We start from the raw sequence: 22,515 nt of genomic DNA on the forward strand, positions 1-22,515 counted from the left end.
AGTAAACGATGGAGAAGAAGGCAAGAAGCTTTTGAAAAAAGGGTAATTGCCACAATACCTCTTAACATTTACCTATTTTATGGAATACTCCCTTGACCTTTCATTTTGGTACAAAACTCTCCTATATCACCCAAACTTGCGGAATATAACATTTTCGTATACTTTTTGCACAAAGCCTTGTAAAATGACGAATTTATCCTCTCTTTAAATAAACAAAAAGTGAAAAAACAAAGAATTAGTTACATCCATAAATGAACTTGTTTGCACATTTTGAAAAATTGAGACAATTATTGCAATTAATTATTTTTTTTGCTTTTTATTTATTTAAAGAGGAAGTAAATTTATCTTTTTACAAGACTTTGTGTACAAAATATAAGAAAATGTTGTATTGTGCAAGGTTTGAGTACAAACGTTAGATAATATTGGGGCAATTACCCTGGAAAAAATAAAGGCATACAGTCAACATTTAAGAGCTAAAAATCCAATATTTCTCCAAAAATCAATATCATGTGAAAAGTATATTTATATACACATAGATGAATATGAGTATTTTTTTTCGTTTGATTGATTGCAAATAAATATATGTTGGACACTAGAATGCAACTTATATTCTATGTAGGCGTGTAGAATATCGATTTAAATTAATTGTGTGCAAAGTATTTACTTGAAAAGTAAAATAAGGAAATAAGAAAAGTGATACAAAGTTATACACAATTTATGCAGCTAAAATAAGCAAAAAGAAGCTAATATTTAACTTTAAGCTAAGCCAAACATGCTTCTAATAACTGAACAAAAATATATATTTGACCAACTGAGATTAACACATGAATCCACAGTTACTGAATATGTAAACAAAACTTCTACAGATGGGCTTTATATAGAAATCTATCTAGTGTCTATATATCTAACCAGTTACATTCTCCCATTTTGATAATACAACCACAATGCCTTATGATCAATATCTTATCAGAGGGGGAAAAATGCCTAGCGTCTTAAATTCAACAATGCTGGACTTCCTCACATTGCCTTCTTTTTCCTCTGCATTCTCTGCAATTTTCTCCATTTTAAATATATCTGGTAGGATAATCCTGAGAAAACCATGACAACACTTCCCCATTGCTTATACGACAGAGGATTGCCACTCAGCAGTGAAGATACCACTATGCTTACAAATTTCCGTGTTGTGGTTATTGTTGTGTTAGTCAGTGAACCAAATCGACTAATGGTTAAAAAAATGAAATTTTGGCCAATTGCACCGCACAAACAGTAGAGGAAAATGTCCCATGCAACCTCCGGATGCTGCTTGCAGAACTGAATTGCCTCAAATCCGATGGCATTTGGCCACCCGAACATGAATATCATATTGTAAATGGTACCCCATATATTCATTCCTAGCATTATATTCCAAGCACTCGTCTTTGGGTACCTGAATAATATAGGCAAATTCTATTGGTAACTGTAAAAGTTATCGCATCAAGCACTTTTTAAGTTGGAAAATGGCTTTGATGACAGTTAATAGCAAGAATATGATTGACTAGTTAGAATATGTTATACATGTTATGTTTTTGTGCATGTTCCAACCACACATTCAGAGCTACTGGCCGCAGAAAAATGTTAGAAGTTACGGATAGATAAAAAAATTCTACTCAAGAATCATTTTGAATCTGTCCACGGGACAAAACTTAGAGAAGCATTTTGGAGCGGCACCAACAAATTATTACCTGGCTGTAATTGAATCCTGAGTGGCATTGGTGAATCCATCAAAAGCAAGGTTCAGAAAACAAAGCCCATATCCAAGTGGAGCATTTGGGTGGGCTAGTTTGCTTATTGTCTTCGAGCTAGTCTGAAACAAACAATAAAATATGATTAAGCTTGAACTTTGAAATCAGAATGTTAGTTTACCAATCAAAATAGAGGTCACTTTTAGCCCCCGTTTGGCCCCAATTTTGTGGAAAAATTAATGGGCGGAATAGTGTTTTTTTGAAAAATGAGTGGTTAAAAAGGAAGGAAAATTTTTCGATTTACGTGTAATATTATTTTATGGAAGATTGTGTGGTTAAAAATAGGAGAGAGAAAAATGAAACGTAATGGAATAAAAATTAATGGGAGCCAAATGGGGGTTAGTGTTCAGAAAAAAAATAAAAATAAAGGCATGACAGAGTGGTAAGAATGGAATAATATAAGCTGATCCAAATTACCGGGTATAAGGCTTGGGGCTCTGTTTGGAACTTGGATATAAATATGAAAAGATAGTAACACTATAGAGCGTAGATAGACATTGAGAAAGAATCCACAAGTTACTCCTCGGTTTCATCTTTTAGGTCAGCAAGAGAGAAATCATAATGGGGATTACTTTTCATCTCATACTTTCCATTTTTCTTTTAATTTAATCGGAGAGTTTAGGTTCAAAAGAACAATTATGTTTGGTTCATCTCTAGGGGATCATAGATTTAAACATTTTATGGCTCCTGACAAAAAGATTTGGCTGTTTACAAACAAAAAGGAAAGATTTTTAGTAGGATGCAAGATCGTAATCTAGATAGTCACCTTTGAAAGTGCGAACATTGATACCCCTCCGGCAACAAGTAATGTACAAAGATACTCTGGAAAGGTATATCTAATTCCATAAACTAGTGTACCCATCAGCATAACTGCAGAAAGAAAAAAGTCAATTAATAAGAACAGTTCAGAAGTTTTCCACTGGACCCAGACTAAAATTCACCCAAGGAAATTCCAGCACTTTAAGCAACATAATTATATCAGACTTTTTTCCCATTACAATTATGTATTGTTTACCAAAAATGGCCCCTGACAATGAATATGCCTACTTGACCCAAGTATTCAATGAGGTTCTAATATAAATTCTTTTATTGCTCTTTTCTATAATATAATTTAATGAAGAGCAAAGCTAATTGTCTATGGACAGATTAACAGAGATATTTATAATTTCATTGAACATAACTAAACACGTGAGCTTCTAACCGCAATCAGATTCTGAGAGAGAACAGTAAAATTTTGAATTACTTCGCTTCTAACTTAAGTGCAATGTATATAGCATCTAGGAGGACTTTACCATTCAATTTAGCAACAAATAGTCACAGCTCACCTGGAATCATTTTTGAGGATTTTGCCAGCACCTGCACATAATAATGATGAGATTAGTCTATACACACCATAGAATATAGAAGTTTCTTTCATATATTATGGTTTTACATTGAAACTATCTTCTGGCTGAACTTCTCAAAAGTATCCGGAAACACAGCCCTGACACGTCAAATTATCTCTTGGTCATATCTTCCATCTGAAACTCTTATTTAAATTACACTTTACATGGCTTTAGTCTACATCATATTAAACTCAAGTTCCTTTTCTGCAAAGACAATGTGTCCCACTTGTATGACAGCTTCGCAAGCTTCGAAAGCACGTTTAAAACTCAAAAGGAAGAATAGAAAATAAGATATTGGGGGGGTGGGGGAGGGGTCAAGAATTGTTTTAGGGAGGCAACGCGCATAAATAATATTTAGATTCATTCACTTAAGCATATTTTACTTCTGGAATACTAAATAAATCAAGTTGATCGACATAAACATCATATGACAACATTATTACAAACATGACCAACTAGATTAAACACAAAGCATTCAGATTGTTTTATAATTACGCATGTCATTTTAGTTTAAATATTTCAGACCTCAGCCAGAGCATTCCAACTGTCTAAGAAGTGGACTTTGAGACAAGTTGACTATGTCCAGAGATTAATTACAAAAGCAAGGTAGCAATGAAAACATTAGAAGAGCAAATATAATCATTATAGGTAACAAATACTGCAAAGCAAGTTGAAAACTCGCAGAATCTCGAACGTGCCTGAGCAGGGTAACTAATATATTTCAATGCTTCAATCCCCATAGCTGGGCCAATTGTATTTGTTATACCGGCACTCCAATAACTCCACCAAGGAGCACCATCACCACCATTGGACCAAATCTTTATCACTGCACATTATAACATTGTAACTATAAGCATGCATTTCAAGACCAAAATAAGTGAGGGGCAAAAAAAAAAAAAAAAAAAAAAAAAGGGGAACATTCAAAAACTTACTTATGAATGACCAATTCAAACAGAATACATTTTGTGCTAGATTCAAGAATGCCAAGTGCTCGAACCTCTTCTTCTCAGGACCAAATCTCCTTGTCGACCTAAATTAAATTCCACCACAAATTCAAAATTAATTGTACACTGGCAATAGTTAATAAAAATAAATCATATTCACACGGACAAAAGTACAAAACAGATCGAACAAGCACGTTATAAGATAGCTAGAGATAAAAGAACAAATTAATATCGTAAAGCAATAAAAATAACAATTTTAATTTTCAAAATCTTCATATTTTCCCCCAAAAAACAATTTTCCAACAATTAAATCAATTCACAGAACAAATAATACATAATAGCGTCCCAATGAAATTAATCGCAATTATTATACAGATAAATGGAACTTTAAATATAAATTTAAAATGCCTTACACGGTCTCTTGGAGGACGCCTTGGTAAATGTAAGCGGACCAAATGCCAACGACACAAACGGACAGGAGCAGAACGCGGCGGAGTCCGGCTCCATGAGACTCCATTGCAATGCAAATCCGCCGGAAACCACCAGATCGCCGCAGTAAAATTTAACCCTAAGATCACCGGGTTCAATTTTTTTATTTTTTATTTTTCTTTTTGATTATTGTTCAACTGTCGGTGCAATTTTTGGTTGGTTGGTTTGTTGTGCTGAGGAGTTTTATGTAGAAGAGAGCCGCCCGAAAGAAGTTGATTTTCCACGTGGAGACTTATTATTGGTTACAGTGACAGAAGGTAAAATGCCATTGGTGGGAAAGACTCATATCCTTAACGGGCTTCTTATTCGGGTGGGTATTTTAAGCCCGATTCTGACCGGGTTATTTGATTAAAATTATTTTTAACCACTCAACTTGTAGAAATGTTTCGTATTAATCCCCAAACTTATTTTATTTTAAATCTTCTCACCAATTTTTATCATTTTAATTCGGAAATTCAGTTAAAAAATTTATTTGAACAATTTGTTATGGCATTGACATAAAAGTCTTCCACACAAGACGTTCTGTTAAACCAAAAAGGAAAAAAAAAAATTAACAAATTTTTACTATGGCCCTTTTCGATAATCAATCTTTTGAATTTTTTGGAAAGAATGAATTTTGGAATAGTAAATTTTTAGAGACTGTAATTAAAAAGTAGAAAAAATTAAGTTTATGTGAATAATATTTTGCTGTGAACATATGTGGTTAAAAATGAATATGAGAATTTTTTTTTTTAAAGAATAGTTATCAAATAGTACTAAATGACAAAATAATAATAATAATAATAATAATAATAGCGATTACAATGTTATAAGTTAATTAACTACTAAGTTATTAGAATAAAATTGTGTGCACAAATTTGTGCTTTACATAAAATGTACAGGACACCCACAAATGAGTAGACTCCATCTGAATAAACAAAGGCCAAAATTTAATCCATGCCCATGCGAGATGTCGGTAGGAGTTCTGTCTATACACCAAGCAGCCTTGAAGTTATTATTGTAAAAAATCAAGTTTTACCTTTTGTACGATTTTGTTGAATCCTGGGTACAAAATAGAACATATAATTATACTTCGGCCAGAAAGATTTTGTTTCAATTCTCTAGTGACCCATTATGCACAAGAGTTTAAAAATTTGAATAATATATTAAGCTCTAATCTTGGATTCTCGTGATTTCTGGACTTGTAAAGAAGAATCTTTACAGTTTACACTAATTAAGTGCATATTATCAATTAAGAAAAACAATACAATAGAATCTGGATAGAGGATGTTATCAATTAAGTAACATAAATTATAAATTTATGAATATTTAACCAAAACAAAACTCTATTTAGCTTTTTAAAAAATATAGTAAAAATTATTTAATAAAGATTATTAATTTAATGCACATAACATACATAAAAATTTTGATGTTTATTTTTTTTCAATAATAGATTTCGTGAGATGTGAGTTTTTTGAAAAATGTGGTTAACAAGAAAAAAATATGAGTACACATGCAAAATTATTTTATTTGAGTAATGTGCAATTGAAATAAGTTTTAAAAAAAGATTTTTAAATAAATTATACCAAATGGTGGCTCAGTTTAAATTTAACCCCTGTTTGGCCCCCATTACGTAGAAAAATTAATGGGTAAAATAGTATTTTTTTGAAAAATAAGTGGTTGAAAAACAAAGAAATTTTTTCGATTTATGTGTAATATTATTTTATCGAAAATTGTGTAGTTGAAAATAGGAGAGAGAAAAATAAAATATAATATAATGAAAATTAATGGGGCTCAAACGAGGGCTTAGTTAATGTCACAGAAACAAAAAGTATTATTAAGCCCCCGTTTGATCCCTTTTAAATTAAATTACATTACATTCCATTTTTCTTTCTCCTATTTTTAACCACACAATCTTTCATAAAATAATATTACATGTAAATCGAAAACTTTTCCTTTTTAACCACTTATTTTTCTAAAAAATATTATTCCCCCCATTTTCATTTTCAAGTAATGGGGCTCAAAAGGGGGCTAAGAGTAATGCTATATAGTCCCATTAGAATTACTACCCCAATATAGATAACACTAGATGATAGGCCAAATGAAAAGTGAAATTGACTTACTCGTTCAATTATACTTATCATTTAATAATACATTAGAACCACCAAAATTGGGATTGCAATCTCAGTAAGACTACGTAACATTACTCCATTGTTAAGTATAGTTAAGGGGATTTGGCATAGATGTCACTTAAACGTAAATGGACAAAGAACTTGTCAATTTTTCAAAATGTTGCAAAAATGTCTTTTTATAAAATGCAAAAAGTCTAATTTACTCTTTTATTTACTTTTTTTGTATTCCATTAATCAACGCCAAGATTGGATGTATGTCTTGTTGAAGAAGGTACCATGAATCTAGTCATTACACAATAAAATAATAGATTAGTTAACCAAAAAAATCATTATTTTATAACATTTTCTGGAGAAGATGAAGTGAAGTTTGCGCTAAGTTGAAATCATAGTGAATATATCTTTCAATTTGAGGTTAACATTTACAATATGTTGAATATTTTTATATCTTAGAAATTAATAGTATTGAATCTTAAACGTGTGTTTGGCCCCCATTTTTTCCACTTGTTTTCCAACAAATGTGGGCCCATGTCAGGCAGTGAGACGGCTTGCCTGACAAAAACTGAGACCACCTGGGTTACAGGCAATCATTTGAATTTTGGAATGTTGTTCTTTCCGTTTATGCCCTTCAATTGAAATATTCTTATTGCATTTTCTGCTTTTCTGATGAAATTTTATTCTTTTCATTGAGAGTAAAACAGCCATCATGACTCATGACACTATTCCTCCTGTGTCATCTCTGAAAAAAATTGAGTAATTTGTAAGATGTTACCAGTGTAATACTATAGGAAAATGAGATGGAGTCAAAAAAACTCAAAAATGGGGTTCAAACATACTCTAAATACTAACATCACATTATTTTGTAAATTATTTTTCATTCGTTGATTTTGATTAGTTTTGTAAGCTTTTGGGGAAAATATAGCTACTTTAAATCATGAAAAAGTTGGTAGATCCTCTATTTAATATAGCTTTATGTAAATTATTTCTTAATATTTGTTCATATGACAGTTGAACATTGATGAATATATTTAATGCTTCATCAAGATTATTTTTTCATTATATACCTTAAATGCGATCTCGACAGCTGTGAACCGTCATGATAGATAGTTTAAATGTCAATCTCAACATTTTGTAACCATCAGATAGACATTTTAAATGTCCGTCTAATCAATTTGAAACCACATGAGAGAAGTTATTCATAGATACATCGTGCATGGGTTTAAACTTCGATATTTTAAACTTGTGTAGTTTGCTTTCCATTTCATTTACTTAATTTCAAGTATGAGCGAAAATTTTAGATTCATCGTGTCGTATAAGAACAATTTGTGCACGTAGATGATGAATGGAAGTGGCGAGGGAATTAGGGGTGGCAATCGAGTCGAGCAGCTCATCGACTTGGTCGCTTGGCTTGTAAAAGGACGGCTGGAGCTTGTATTTGGCAAATCGAACCAGCTCAATTTGTGGGCTCGTAAAAAAAATGGGAACAAAAAGTCAAAAAACGTTTTTGAAAAAAATTGTTGAGCTCGTGGTCTCGAATCGACTCTTAAGTCACGAGCTCTTGGGCCGAGTCAAGCTCGCGAATAGATGGCGGCTCCGCCCATTGCCACCCCTAGAGGGAATAAACCACTTCAATCTTAATGATTAACATAAAAACAAAACATCATAACATAACATAAATTGAACATAGATCATCTAATAAACACGTTTCACATGTTAAGCATCATCCACATTTAACAAGTCACTATTGTTATCTTCCATCTCATCGACGAAGCTAATGACAATAATATTTGATGGTAGGACATTTGTCACATAGTCATCATTGCCCAAGCCGTCTTTGTAAAGAAGCATATAGGAGAACACGTTATCAACTACCTCATTTATTAGTGAAGAGGAGAGGATGGCAAGGAAAACTCATTTAGATCTTAGAAAAGAACCATCCGACTACTAGATTGATCTACTACGTCATTGTCCAAATCAAGGCAATGGGGAACAAGGGAAATGGACTAGGGATCTAGGGAGTGTCGTTGAGGTCCTTCAATTGAATGTTACCATTAGTCGAATCAATTATTTGAACAAATTGAAATTCAAAAAGGGATAGAGTGATACTCTACAATGTTGTAAGCAAATTGTTCTCTTAGGTAAAGTACACAACTATTTTAGGACTTTTATAATTAAAAAAAAAAAATTCATTTAAACATGTGAAGTGCTAAAATGTTTGTCACTTGTGAACTTCCTTCATCACATACTATCTAAAAGTTCATATATCATCAACCTTAGACTATATGCAAGCAGTCTCTGACCTTCTGAAGCCTACTTATTGTTAGGAAAAATAGGTGATTTGTGTGTAGATATTTATCAATTAAATAACATAAACATAATTCAACAATAAGAGAAACATAAGAAGAGAGAGTTAGAAATGCAAACCTTAGGAAGTCACGTTAAGAACACTATCCTAAAGTTGTGTTCCTCCCCTTCGTGTGGGTACTTCCTGCACTACACGGCTTCAAGCTAAAACACATGTGACTTATAGTCAATTCTCTTTCTATGAGCACGATCATAGGGAGATAAGTGATGATAAGTGAATGAACCTTTATCTAATTGCTAAAGTATAAAAATATAGTATGAATTGTATAGAATATAATCCTTCAACTTGTTTTTTCCTAGTTCTATCTTTCGATAAAATGTCACCTCATTTTATATTGAATATCAACCCCCACAATTAAACCATTATAATTAAACTTTATTTTATGTTACAACAATCTCTCACAAGTTTTAAATTTCAAAATAGATAAATATTTATATAATATAATAATGGCAACATAATACCGTGCAATAAGTATAGGTATCTTTTGGACTTGAACTTCACTTAGTGATAACAATTTCCATATGAGGGAGCCATAATGAACTAAGTCTTCAATTAGGTCCCTTTGGCCAAATTTCAATTGTTCCACAAATGGTATCGATTTAGGTTCTAATTCACAGCAGGTAGCGATGTTAATGACCATATGCTCTAATCTTGATTCGAATAAGAGTTTCTAGAGGATAGCTCAATCCCATAACCACAGTCTCATGACAACTTTTACAAAGGTAAGCCCTTCAACGATGTGTGTGTTCCATAACTCGAGAGAATCTCGTCTTGGTATTCATTTAAGGTTAACACCTTCTGAACATCAAATTATTATTAGCACTATATTATCCTAGGGACGAGCACAAATAAAATAGTGTTATTATAAGTCATGCAGTACGGGCTATTTCTATCATATTGAACCTTTTTTTATGGGATCTCCAATAATAAAGATTAAGTTACTCCCGGAGGTGACTCCCTTTGGGCTAAAACCCATCACCCTCGATAATTTATTATGTCCATTATGGACTATAATTTATTTTATCTCCCTCTTAGAAAATAATTTGGTACCATTAATTTGTAAAGCTCTTATTCTTCACTTGTACTTCTACGTATCTGCAAAATCTTTTATTAAATTGTCAAAATATTATAATTAGATAAATGTATGAAATTTTTAATATTGACTTTAGTAACACTTATGAGCATATACATCCTTAAGTTCTTGCATTTCACATGTAAATCTATAATATAACTTTTAACACATTTCAAGAGTAAGTTTTCAAAGAACAATAACATATAAGATGTTTTTATTTGAAATTTTTAAACACTCCAACATTTCAAAGATATTCGACTTGTGGAACTTAATTTTCAAATCCATAGTTTTTCCTTCATGTCATTTATATGAATATAATTTGAACATAGGAAACACATGCACTGGTAAAATGTTGTTGCCAATCTTCTAACTTCTCCAAGATATGCTAGGAACTTAGGGATGTGCTAACAAGTTTTCTTAAGTACACACTAATACTAACAAAAGGACTACTTTGGGATTCAAATGTAATTGTAAAGAAAATTGGCTAACTGTATAGTATGACCAACTGTTTAGATGACGACCAAAATTGAGTATATATAAATAATAATGTCCATTGATAAATTGAGTATATTCAAACCATCTATAATGTGCTTTATTGAAATCCGTCAACTATTATGTTCTCTCTTTTGATAGGATTAAACATGATACACATGTTTATTCTAGTGTCTATAGAATGGACCAAATAATTGATTATATAAAGAATATCTACGGAAGTAGTTGTCCAATTCCACATAGAAATATATACACTATGTTGGTTATAAAGTATAAATCACCATTATACAAATTAGACAGAAACATATAAAGCCATATTTAACAATACTAATAACATTATAATTTAAATAAAACCAAATGATATCACAAAATAAAAATCCCAAAATTAAACCAATGGACTTAATCTAAGAAACATACAAAGCCTGGTGATCAAGAATACGTTGAATCACAAATAAGATAAATAATACCAACAATACCATAAATCAAATTCACATTCTGGCTCATAAGATTTAAGAACTTGCACTATGTCTTGGGAGGAAAAGAAACATACCATAACAGAGAATTTCATGAACAAACTTTAAAGACTTAATTGACAATTAAATCTTCATTATATAAGTTTAAATTGTCACTTAAATTTATTTGTTATCTTTTAATTGTTTCATCCAAGCTAACATGCCCCTTTTTTTCACATCTAAATATGGGTCAATAAAATCATATTTGTTGCCAATTACCTATTTGACTCAAAAGAATAAAAGCTCATATTAAACATACATCAAACCAAAAGTAACAATTGTTCCAAATCATCCATTAGCCTCTTTTCTTTTGACATTTTTACAAGTCACATTCAGAAAGCTAAGTTTTCATGTGTCTGAAAGAGTTTAATATACTATTTCCATCTCAATATATACGCGTCTTTTATAACACAAATTTTAGTATACAACACAAATACCTCTATCATATCTTTAAATTACATTTCAATTTTAAAATATAACCCCTAAATAGTTAGCGTGTTCTTATCAAACAAGAATATATTGACACTCCAAATCACATTTTTTGCCAAAACGACATCATAAAAAGAACGTACCATTTATATAAATACTTTTTGTTGTAAAATTTTGTTTCGCAAGTGTACGACCAGTAACAAGTAATAGTGGAACTAAGAGTCCGGATTGTCGATCCCACAAGGGCTATTTTTTAGCACTTAATTCAATTTTTCTTTAACTACTATTTGAATAAAACAAATTAAAAGTTGTAAAATCTGAGTTTTAATCTAAATTCTAGAAAATAAATGGATGTTCACACGATTGGTTGGAGAATCAAATAATGAATGGATGTTAGAGCAAAATAACTTCACCAATTGATCACCTTTACATTTCAAATTAAAACTCAATTCTAATATAATGCTCGGTCGAATTTTCCTATTGTATTCAATTTACCCCTTTCGAGTTCTAATTGAGCCTATTCAACTAATTAAATTTTATATCTCTATACAAATTCAACTTAGTTAAACGAGTTCAATGTCCTAGGAATTCAATTATGACCGCAATAAATGGTATATTTATCTCTACTCGTTATACCATTGTACTGAATTTTACTACATGGTCTAAATCCTAAACTCATATCTCTATTTATAAAGAATTCACAAAAATCATCAAATTATTGATCAGATAATTTAATGCATTCAGCTCATAGCAAAATTAACGCATGGAAAAATTAAAAACTAAGAATCTTAATAAGAGAATGTAAATGATCCCAATTAGTTACATTATTCCCCTTAACAATGAATTTAGCTACTCATAATGCAAGAAGAAAAATATGAAATTGTGTTAGAGTACATCACCGAATTTGTAATAAAGATGTGGAAGAAAAAGTAAAATTCTTGCATCTATATCTCTTTCCCCTTCCAATGAATGCTTCTAATTTTCAATTGCTTGGTGTTAATCTTTTTGAATTTCTCTTTTGAATCTCCTTTTTTGTTGTCTAGTTTCCAATGTGTCAAAAACCTCTCAAAAGTATCCAAAAAGATGTATTTATAGGCGTTCCTCCGTTTTGTGTAGAAGAATGGTTTTTTTGGATTTTAAAATGGTCCAAAAAAAAAAACTCCCTAGGCACTCAGTCGCAGTGCCTAAGCGCTACGAAACAGTGCCTAGGCGTCGCGTAAGTTTAATCACAGCGCCTAGGCGCTACCTCTTAGCGGTTGGGCGCTATGATTGTAGCGCTTAGGCTTCGGCCCTGCCTCTCGAGTTCAAATTTCATCTTTTTTCAGTTTCATAGCGCCTAGGCGCTATAAATGCAGCGTCTAAGCTCTGTCTTTCTGTCCCAATACCATGTTTTTGGCCTCTTTGTCCACTTTAATACCTCTTTTCACATCGCCTCTCCTAATCTTCAAAACAACACTAACAAACACATAAAAAATGTTCTATACTCACAAGATCTAGCATTTAATCAAGCTAAACTTGTGCAAAATTCATGAATGAAACAAACTCATCAAATACCCCCAAACTTAACCGTTTGTTAGTCCTCGAGCAAACAAACAAACCAAACAATAATATTATCCAATGACGATACACACAAATATTCAGTTAGACAGCTTGTCATTTTGGCTCAGCATTGATAACGTTATATTACATTTATGAATGGTGTCAAAATCACAATGCAGGAACTAAACTTCCACTCATACAATGCGAAGTGGGTGTGCGTGTGTGGATGATCAAGCGTAGCACCGTACATTCACAAGTTGACTCATTTCCCAACCCTTAATGGTCAATTATTTCCTTTCTTCGCTAGTAAGATTCACACACCCCCAAACTTGAATCTTTCATTCTCTCTCCATGGTGTAATTCTAAAATTTAGTTGTGTTTAAGATTTCTTCTTACCACTCTAATTTGGCTTAGTTCAACTAGCAACGTCAACAATTCATTCATGTAGTGATTCTCCCAATTTCTAATTATTTCAACAATGCAGTTTATATTTAGTGATTCAAACCCACTAGTTATCTAGGCCCCCAAGATCAATTTTTTTTATTCATTTATTTATTTATTTACCTCACCCTTTTTTTTTTCTTCTTGACCCTTGTAGCAAGTGTAAGGTTGGTAACTCCCTGATTTTTTGTATACCAAAGGGTACCAGGTTTTAAGAGACCCCCTACGGACTTAATAACTCGAGTAAAAAAGGTGTACGTGCGAGACTTAACTGAATATGTGCAATGCTTTGTTTCTTGTAAAAAGAAGCGGTAATTATATGGGTTAGATCTCTAGCATTCGGTCATCACCAAGCTTATACCAAAAAATTAAATGCACTCCACACAATCCTTTTCACATGCATAGAATCACCACAATCGTAAATCATTTCTTTTGCCGGTTAGAACGCTCCAAATTATAATGTACACGGTTAAGGGGTATTGTCATTCATGGGTTACGGGATTACACACCTAAGTCATCTTTTTAGCCTATGTGCATGAGCCCTCATGTTATTGTACGACGCTCAATGTAATACTCGTGCATAAATATTATACCGCTTCATATGGATAAGTAGAAAGTCCAATTAAAACATATGATTCATCCACAATCCATAAACTAATACATGCTATCAAATATATTCATCATAACTAACAAGACTATCTAACTCGCACAAGCATGCTGAATATGAAAATGCATATATAAATTTTTTTTAATAATAAACACATAAAACAAGCAAATCACATGCAAGCATTCGAGAAACTCAACAACGTAAGCAAATGATGTCACTCCCCCCAAACTTAACTGAAACATTGTCCTCAATGTGAAATATAAACAAAATGGAGAGGGGACTTACTTGACGGACGACGTTAATTGTTGTCCTCGACATCATTGTCCTAGGTATTCGAAATTGGTTTGCAGCATGATCATGTAGGAGTAGAGATGGCAATTTGAACCGTCAAAACTGAAAACCGCGGTTAATCGAACCGAATGGGGCCAAAAAAACCGAACCGACGGTGCAATAGGGCGGATATGGTTTTGATTTTAATGAACCGGTTCATAATGGTGCGGGTATGGTATTTAAGTCGTCGAACCGAAACCGAACCGATTACCCGCTAAAAAAAAAATTGAATTGATAATGGGCTTTACACTACTTTTCTATTCAAATCAAAACAAAATCCCTCCCCTCCTCATTACATTTACCTGACTCATTCTGCCAGTCTACTTACCATTAGCCCATAATAGCATTAGTATGACAGTATATAAATGCAAACTCTACTCTCCACAACCACAAACTCACGCACGGCTCCATTGCCTCTACGGTCCAAATCGTCGTCGCCTCCGAAAATTTGTTACATTTGTTAGTCATTCTATTACTGCTGATCATGTAAAAATAGTGTTCGATATTTTTCTAGACGTGCCAATATTGCCAAGGATTAATAGGAATCAATTTTGAATGCTGATCTATGCTAGTAAGACTTGTAGGGAAGAATGCATCAAGTAACTTCGATGCACAGCAATTAAGAATGAAGGAAAAGTTTAGTATTATTATATTTATAATATTGTTTGTTAAATTTGTATTTTACAATTGAAAATTAGGATAATGTTTGCATTTACATTTGAAATATTGTTTGATAATGTTTGTATTTTCGTTTGGAATATTGTGTTTTTGTTTTCATTGACTTTTTTCATAAATTGTTTTATATCAATTTGACGGATGAACCTATAAAAAATAATTTATTTTCATGGTTATTAACCGGACCGAATCGTGCCGAACCGAGATAAAAACCGAACCGATTTATGTGTTATGGTGCGGTTATGGTATGGTAAAAAATTTGGTGGTGCGGTTATGGTTTTGGCCGAATCGACCCATAACCGAACCGTTGCCAACACTATGTAGGAGAGGCGGCTAAGGAAATTTTCTATCAGAGTAAATCGAAGCCAGGACCGCAATGAACTCATATTGATAATGGAAATGTTCGCACAATGTATTTTGCATCAAATTCATTTGCAATTGCATGTCATGAAACTGAGCGACAAGGTTAGAATTGGGGTCACTAGCTGGGGTTGGTCGGCGTGATCTTGGCGGCTGGTCGCTCCGAGGAGTGGGTGGAGCATTGGTGGATTTGGAGTAGCTTAAGAACTTCCAAGTATGCACAACCTCCTCAGTCAGGTATGTGACAACACCACCCGCTAAACAAAGCTCATAAATCAACGATGGGTGCCCTAGACCACTTATCGTCGACCCTTTCAAAGTGTGTAAGTGTTGTGAATAACTTTACCAACATCAATTGATAGGCGGCATTGAATGACATAATTGAGGGTAGCCCGTTCTTTTGTTACTTTACTTAAATTGCTACTGGGAATAAGTTTACCAGAAATGAAGTGATGCCAAGCCTTACAACCCGAAGTCATACCAGAAGCAGGGAAGTTAAGTACATCAATCTCTGAATGTTTCCATGTAGTACCAGTTGCGGCCAAGATTCGAATGACCTCATTAGGATCAACACCCTCGTCACGAAGTCTAGAGTACTCGTCATTTTCAATTCTTACAAATTATAAAACATGTTGATGGAGGTTCTATCAAACGGTATCCATTTACCCCGCACAAATACTCGAAAATCTCGATGCTCCTTCGCATTGGCGTAGAACACCCTGACAACCGGAATTAGCGTCTGTCGTGGTTGTCGAACAAATACTTCCCAGTTCCGCCGACCTATTTACTCTGTCATATAATTGTCAAAACCACGTTCAGGGATACAGGTCTTGCGTACCACCAGGCTATTATATCGTTCAGCGGCCTCGACACTAATGAATTTGCTCCTGTTAAATGAGCTAGAAGAGGAGGCTGCGGCTTTTGATCTCTTTTTAGGCGGCATTGGACTTGTGTAAGTGTAGAACATGTAAACCATTAACAAAAAAAAAACAAAAAAAAGTGATCAGTAGTGAAGGAAGATAAGGCAGGACTTAAAATCTAGCCATAAGGGCAGACTATGGTCGAACGTGCAATAGATGTATTCTAAACCCAATTTCAATTTACGATCATCTACATGGCAATCCCCACATAAGCCAATTAGCACAATAGCCACATTAGCTCTTTTATACCCAACTATGTTCACCTAGGCAATCCATCAAACATTTTGAAGGCACCAAATTTTCACCAAAAATTGCCCATAATTTAGAAGTAATTCATGCCACATTATCTGCATCATACACGAATTTCTTGACACCTCAACGAAGCAAGCCCTCCTCTTGACATAATTATAAAAAATAGGCACATATAAGTATCAATTATCACGTAAGAGAAAAAAATAGGGAGCAAAAAAAAGCCATACCTGGAATGGTGCTGTGGAAACTAATAGGAATTGATGAATTCACACTTTGTAACAATGAAATGTTGAAAACAACAAGGAGATGGGGGGCGAGAATATGTGTAATTGAAAGAATTGTAATGTGGGTGAGGTGAAAAGAGGAAGAATAAAACAAAATAAAATCAACAAAGAAAAAAAAAACTTAAATAAGGAAAAAGAGGGGAAAATGGTACCTTGGGAGGGTTGAGGAGGAGATGAAAAGGGGTAAAATTAAGGGTGTTAGGGAAGAAGATGAGAGGGAGTAGGATTGGGTAAATTACGTATTGTGAAAAGGAAGAGGACAAGAGGTTATAAGAAATAGAAAATAAGTAAAAAAAAAATAAATAAATAAAACATAGGGGGCGGGTCGAAGTGCCTAGGCGCTGTGTTTCTGCCGATTCTGGCAGAATGCAGGCGTTGCGTTTCTGCCATTCGGCAGTTTCGCAGCACTCAGGCAGTGCTTGGGCGCTGTGTTACTAGCCTTTTTTTTTTTTTAACTCCTCCTCCTTATCACACATCCATTTTCATTGTAGAATTCAAATTCCACCTCTTATTCCGTAATATGTAAACTTTATGGATTCTCCTACAAAAACAAAAGAAAGTGTTACTACTATAGTATAGATTATTCAAAGAACAACAAAATCAAAGCAAAAACCAATAATCAAATAAAGGGTAGAGCTTGGGTTGCCTCCCAAGAAGCGCTTCGTTTAAGTCATTAGCTGGACATAGTGCCGCAGTTATTCGGGAACAGCTAGGTCAAGACTCTCTTTAGCGGTGGGGAAATCTTCCACATAATGCTTGATGCGTTGGCCATTTACTTTGAAATTTCCTTTAGTTGGAAGGTGTAATTCAACTATCCCGTAGGGAAACACCTGAGAGACCGTAAAAGGACTGGACCATCTAGACTTCAATTTTCCTAGAAAAAGCTTAAGTCGGGAATTGTATAATAGCATTTGATCCCCCACTCAAAAAATTCGTTGCCATATGTTTTTGTTGTGCCACTGCTTTGTCCTTTCCTTGTAAATGGATGCATTCTCATATCCATCTCTTCTAAATTTCTCTAACTCATGTAGCTGTTGTACTCTTGTTACTCCAGTCTTTTCGAGGTCCATGTTTAACTGCTTCAATGCCCAGTACGCTTTGTGCTCAAACTCCACTGGTAGTGGCATGCTTTCCTAAAGACTAGTCGGTATGGGGACATTCATATAGGTGTCTTGTAAGCTTTGCGATATACCCATAAAGCATCATCCAATTTTTTTGACCAATCCTTGCAAGATGCATTCACAGTGACCTCCAAAATTCTTTTCAATTGTCTGTTTGACGTTTCCACCTGTCCACTTGTCTGAGGGTGATAAGGAGTGGCAATTCGATGTTGTACCCCGTACTTATGCAACACTTCCTGGAATAACCGATTGCAGAAGTGCGTTCTACTATCACTTATAATGGCTCTTGGTGATCCATAGCGGTTAAATATGTGTTTCTTTATGAAGTCCACCACCACCCTTGCATCATTTGTACGCAATGTTTTGGCTTTTACCCACCAAGATGTACCAATTGTTGTAAGGTGATGGAAACGAACCCATAAAATCAACCCCCCAGACATCAAATATTTCCACTTCCAAAATGTTGTTAAGTGGCATCTTGTAACGCTCTGATATGTTACATGTTCTTTTCCCATGACCTGCAGAAACTATGACAGTTCTTGAATAATGTAGGCCAAAAGAAACCACATTAGAGTACCTTTGCTGCTGTTTTAGTGGGGTCAAAGTGCCCTCCATAAGCCGAAGTATGTATTCGTGAAAGGATCGGATTCATCTTATTCTCAAGCACACATCTCTAAATGATCTGGTCCGCCCCTCTCCTGTATAAATTTGGATAATCCCAGTAACAGAATTTCGCTTCATGACTGAGCCTCTTCTTTTGCTGATAGGTAATATCTGGATCCATATAGCCACTGGCTAAGTAATTAACAATGCCTGCATACCACGGAGCTTTTTCTAATTGCAGAAACTGTTTATTTAGGAAGACCTCATTAATATTCACATCATCTGAATTCTGTAGTTGCTCTATCCTTGATAAGTGATCCGCTACCTGATTTTCCGAATCTCGATGTCAAATTCTTGCAATAACAGCACCCAGTGAATTAGCCTTGGTTTCACGTCCTTCTTTTCAAACAAATACTTCAGAGCTTTTATGGTCTGTATAAACTATCACCTTGGACCCAATCAAATAAGAAAAAATTTGTCAAAAGCAAAAACAACTGCGAGCATTTCCTTTTCAGTTGTTGCATAGTTGATCTGAGCATCGGTTAATATTTTGCTAGCGTAGTAGATAACATGAAATACTTTTCCGTTACGTTGTCCAAGCACTACCCCCACTGCAAAGTCACTGGCTTCACACATGAGCTCAAAAGGCAATTCCCAATCTGGAGCCACTATCACAGGTGTTGATGTCAAATTTTCTTTCAAAGTGTTAAAGGCTTTCAAACACTCATCAGAAAATTGAAATGGTATATCTTTCTCCAACAGGTTGTACAACGGTTTTGTAATTTTTGCAAAGTCTTGAATGAATCTTCTATAAAACCCTACATGTCCCAGAAAACTCCTGATCCCCTTTACTGAATTAGGTGGCTGCAATTTCTCAATCACCTGTATTTTGGCTTTGTCCACTTCAATGCCTTGTGCGAAAATTCAATGTCCCAATACTATTCCTTTCTTTACCATGAAATGAAATTTTTCCCAATTAAACACAAGGTTCTTTTCCTCACATCTTTGCAATACAAGAGCCAACTGATCCAAGCAATCCTCAAATGAATCTCCAAATACAAAAAAATCATCCATAAAAACCTCAATGTACTTTTCTACCACGTCAGAAATGATGGCCATTATGCATCGTTGAAAAGTTACCGGTGCATTGCATAAGCCAAAAGGCATTCTTCTAAACGCAAACGTTCCATAAGGGCATGTGAAGGTTGTATTCTCTTGGTCTTCTGGAGCAATCACTATTTGATTGTACCCTGAATATCCATCCAGAAAGCAAAATGAGAATGTCCTGCCAACCTTTCCAACATCTAATCAATGAATGGCAATGGAAAATGGTCCTTTCTGGTTGCATTATTTAGCTTCCTATAATCTATATATACTCTCTGCCCTGTCACTAACCGTGTTAGTATCAGCTTGTTGTTCTCATTCTTCTCTACTGTGATTCCGCCCTTTTTAGCTACAACATGTACAGGACTCACCCATGAACTATCAAATATGGGATAAATTATTCCTGCATCCAGTAATTTCAGCACTTCTTTTGCATGACTTCTTTTAAGGTTGGATTCAATCGGCGTTGTCGTTCCACTAATGCCCTTGACCCGTCCTCCATTAAAATTTTGTGCATGCAAAGAGTTGGACCGATCCCTCTTATGTCAGCTATTGTCCATCCAATTGCCATTTTGTGCTGCCAGAGTACCTCCAACAATTTATTCTCCTCTTCCCTCGTCATGTCATTTGCAATGATTACTGACAGTATTGTAGATTCTCCTAAATATGCATAACGAAGATGGGAAGGTAAGGGCTTTAGTTCAAAAGTTGGTGCATTTTCCACTGAGGGTACCGGGGGAGAAGGGTTGTCACCAAGAGATTCATACTGCCAATGCCTTTTTCCTATGAGTTGCTTAGCTAAGTTGACAACACATTCAGCTTTTCCTGCATTTGTTGCTTCCAATTGCGTAAGTTCTGCCTCACAAAGATTTGTGTGATGCTTTATATCAAATGTATCCACCACAAGCTCTTCAAATACATCAACTTGGCAGCAAGTGTTGAAAGTCAATAGGTATTTCACTGCCTTGAACACGTTGAATATGACTTGCTCATTGTCCACTTGAAGAATCATTTTTCCATCATAAACATCAATCAATGCTCTTCCAGTAGCTAAGAAGGGTCTTCCCAAGATCAGAGGAATATTTGAGTCCTCTTCCATGTCTAAAATAATGAAATCAGCCGGAAAAATAAATTTGTCAAATTTGACCAGCACATCTTCAATAATTCCTTTTGGTTGTTTGATCGATTGTCGGCCAGTTTCAAAGAGAGTGTTGTATGTTTTGCTTCTCCTAATCTAAGAGACCTGTAGACAAAGAGAGAGACATCAAATTAACACTAGCACCTAAATCACATAAAGAATGTTCAAAGAAATTAGAACTAATTGTGCAAGGTATAGTGAAACTCCCTGGGTCTTTTAATTTAGGAGGTAGCTTTCTCAATAGTATTGCACTGCACTCCTCGTTCAGGCAAACTGTCTCATGTTCTTCCAGCTTCCTTTTGTTAGATAGGATCTCTTTCAAGAATTTTGCATAGCTGGACATTTGGGCAATTGCGTCTACAAATGGAATATTGATGTGCAGTTTCTTGAAAATCTCCACAAACTTGGCAAACTGATTATCCAACTTCTTTCTTTGTAACCTTTGAGGGAAGGGAATTGGTGGCACATAAGCTTTCACGGGGCTGTGTGCTCTCACTACAGGTGTTTCTTTCCTTTCGTTCTCCTTGTCAGTTGGTTGTTCAAACTCTACTTCTGTCCCAGCCTCTTCACCCATTATTTCCTTATCTTTTCACTCTGGTCTCTTTACATGTATTTCTGAAGTCGCATCCCACTTCTAGTAGTAATAGCTTGCACTTGCTCTTTTGGATTGACCATTGTGTCGCCTGGCAATGTCCCTTGTGGCGTTCTACAAGCTGTTGAGCTATCTGACCAATTTGTGTTTCCAACTTCTTGATTGATGCTTGTTGATTCTGAAAGTTAGTGTCAATCTGTTGAAACACCTTGTCAGTCTTCTGCATGTACTGGTTGAAAATCTCCCCCAAACTTGGTTTTTTCTCTTGTTGGGCATTATTTGAAATGTTCCCTTGCTGATTATCCGACCATCTGAAGTTTGGGTGTTGTCTCCATCCTGAGTTGTACATTTGAGCAAATTGATTAAAATTTCGAGACCCATTTTGAATGAAATTGACCTGTTTGTCGGGATAGCCTATAGATGTACATTTTTCTGTCAGATGATTAGCCCCGCAGTTCTTACATGATGGACCAGCTGTCACTACATGTGCTCCTTTCGTTTGTGATTTCACCAATAACTCCACCTGTTTTGTCAATGCTGCTATTTGGGCGTTGGTAGCTGCTATGCTGTCTAACTCATACATTCCTCCTATCTTCGGTGGCACCACTCTTTCTGATGAGAACATTAAATGTGTAGTGGCAATCAACTCAAACAGTTCCATGGTTTGCTGCATAAATTACCTATAATTGATCCTCGAGCTGAGGCATCGACTTGGGATTTTGACGGTAGTGTAAGTCCAATGTAAAAGTATTGCACTTGATTACCTATAGTAATTCCATGTTTTGGGCATTTTCTAATCATCTCATTAAACCTATTTCGTGCTTCATGATAGCTTTCTCCCTCTTTCTGCTGAAAAGTTTGAATTTCCAATTTGATTTTAGCTACCCTCGCCGGTGGGAAAAATTTATTACAGAACTTCCTGATTAGTTCTTCCCATATAGTAATGCTGGCATGAGGTTCAGCATCTAACCA

General features: G+C 34.6%; 2 protein-coding genes across 2 annotated transcripts; both read right to left on the reverse strand.

Annotated features, from left to right (window-relative positions):
• Nucleotides 1–755: 755 nt before the first annotated feature.
• LOC111372520 (UDP-galactose/UDP-glucose transporter 3) lies at nucleotides 756–4,772 on the reverse strand. Its single transcript, XM_022994868.1, has 7 exons — nucleotides 4,524–4,772; nucleotides 4,099–4,196; nucleotides 3,865–3,992; nucleotides 3,107–3,137; nucleotides 2,548–2,651; nucleotides 1,722–1,843; nucleotides 756–1,426 (listed from the first exon to the last, which is right to left on the reverse strand). The coding sequence occupies exons 1-7, from the start codon at nucleotides 4,625–4,627 to the stop codon at nucleotides 1,018–1,020; spliced, it is 996 nt and encodes a 331-aa protein (XP_022850636.1). The 5' UTR covers nucleotides 4,628–4,772; the 3' UTR covers nucleotides 756–1,017.
• Nucleotides 4,773–17,680: 12,908 nt separating this feature from the next.
• Nucleotides 17,681–18,112, reverse strand: LOC111372512. Its single transcript, XM_022994859.1, has 2 exons — nucleotides 17,946–18,112; nucleotides 17,681–17,843 (listed from the first exon to the last, which is right to left on the reverse strand). The coding sequence occupies exons 1-2, from the start codon at nucleotides 18,110–18,112 to the stop codon at nucleotides 17,681–17,683; spliced, it is 330 nt and encodes a 109-aa protein (XP_022850627.1).
• Between the last annotated feature and the right edge of the window lie 4,403 nt (nucleotides 18,113–22,515).

This window comes from Olea europaea, unplaced genomic scaffold (genome assembly GCF_002742605.1).
Source record: "Olea europaea var. sylvestris unplaced genomic scaffold, O_europaea_v1 scaffold1005, whole genome shotgun sequence".
Classification (NCBI taxonomy): Eukaryota; Viridiplantae; Streptophyta; class Magnoliopsida; order Lamiales; family Oleaceae; genus Olea; species Olea europaea.

What these genes read in the sequence shown, in the direction of transcription:
- LOC111372520 (XM_022994868.1), bottom strand. Translation starts at nt 4,627, where the DNA reads ATGGAGTCTCATGGAGCCGGACTCCGCCGCGTTCTGCTCCTGTCCGTT. An exon ending in CAATGTTCGCACTTTCAAAG is followed by an intron (nt 1,844 to 2,547) that starts GTGACTATCTAG and finishes TGTTTGTTTCAG; the next exon opens with ACTAGCTCGAAGACAATAAG. An exon ending in CAGGATTCAATTACAGCCAG is followed by an intron (nt 1,427 to 1,721) that starts GTAATAATTTGT and finishes TATATTATTCAG; the next exon opens with GTACCCAAAGACGAGTGCTT.
- LOC111372512 (XM_022994859.1), bottom strand. Translation starts at nt 18,112, where the DNA reads ATGCCACTACCAGTGGAGTTTGAGCACAAAGCGTACTGGGCATTGAAG. An exon ending in TACAAGGAAAGGACAAAGCA is followed by an intron (nt 17,844 to 17,945) that starts GTGGCACAACAA and finishes ATTGAAGTCTAG; the next exon opens with ATGGTCCAGTCCTTTTACGG.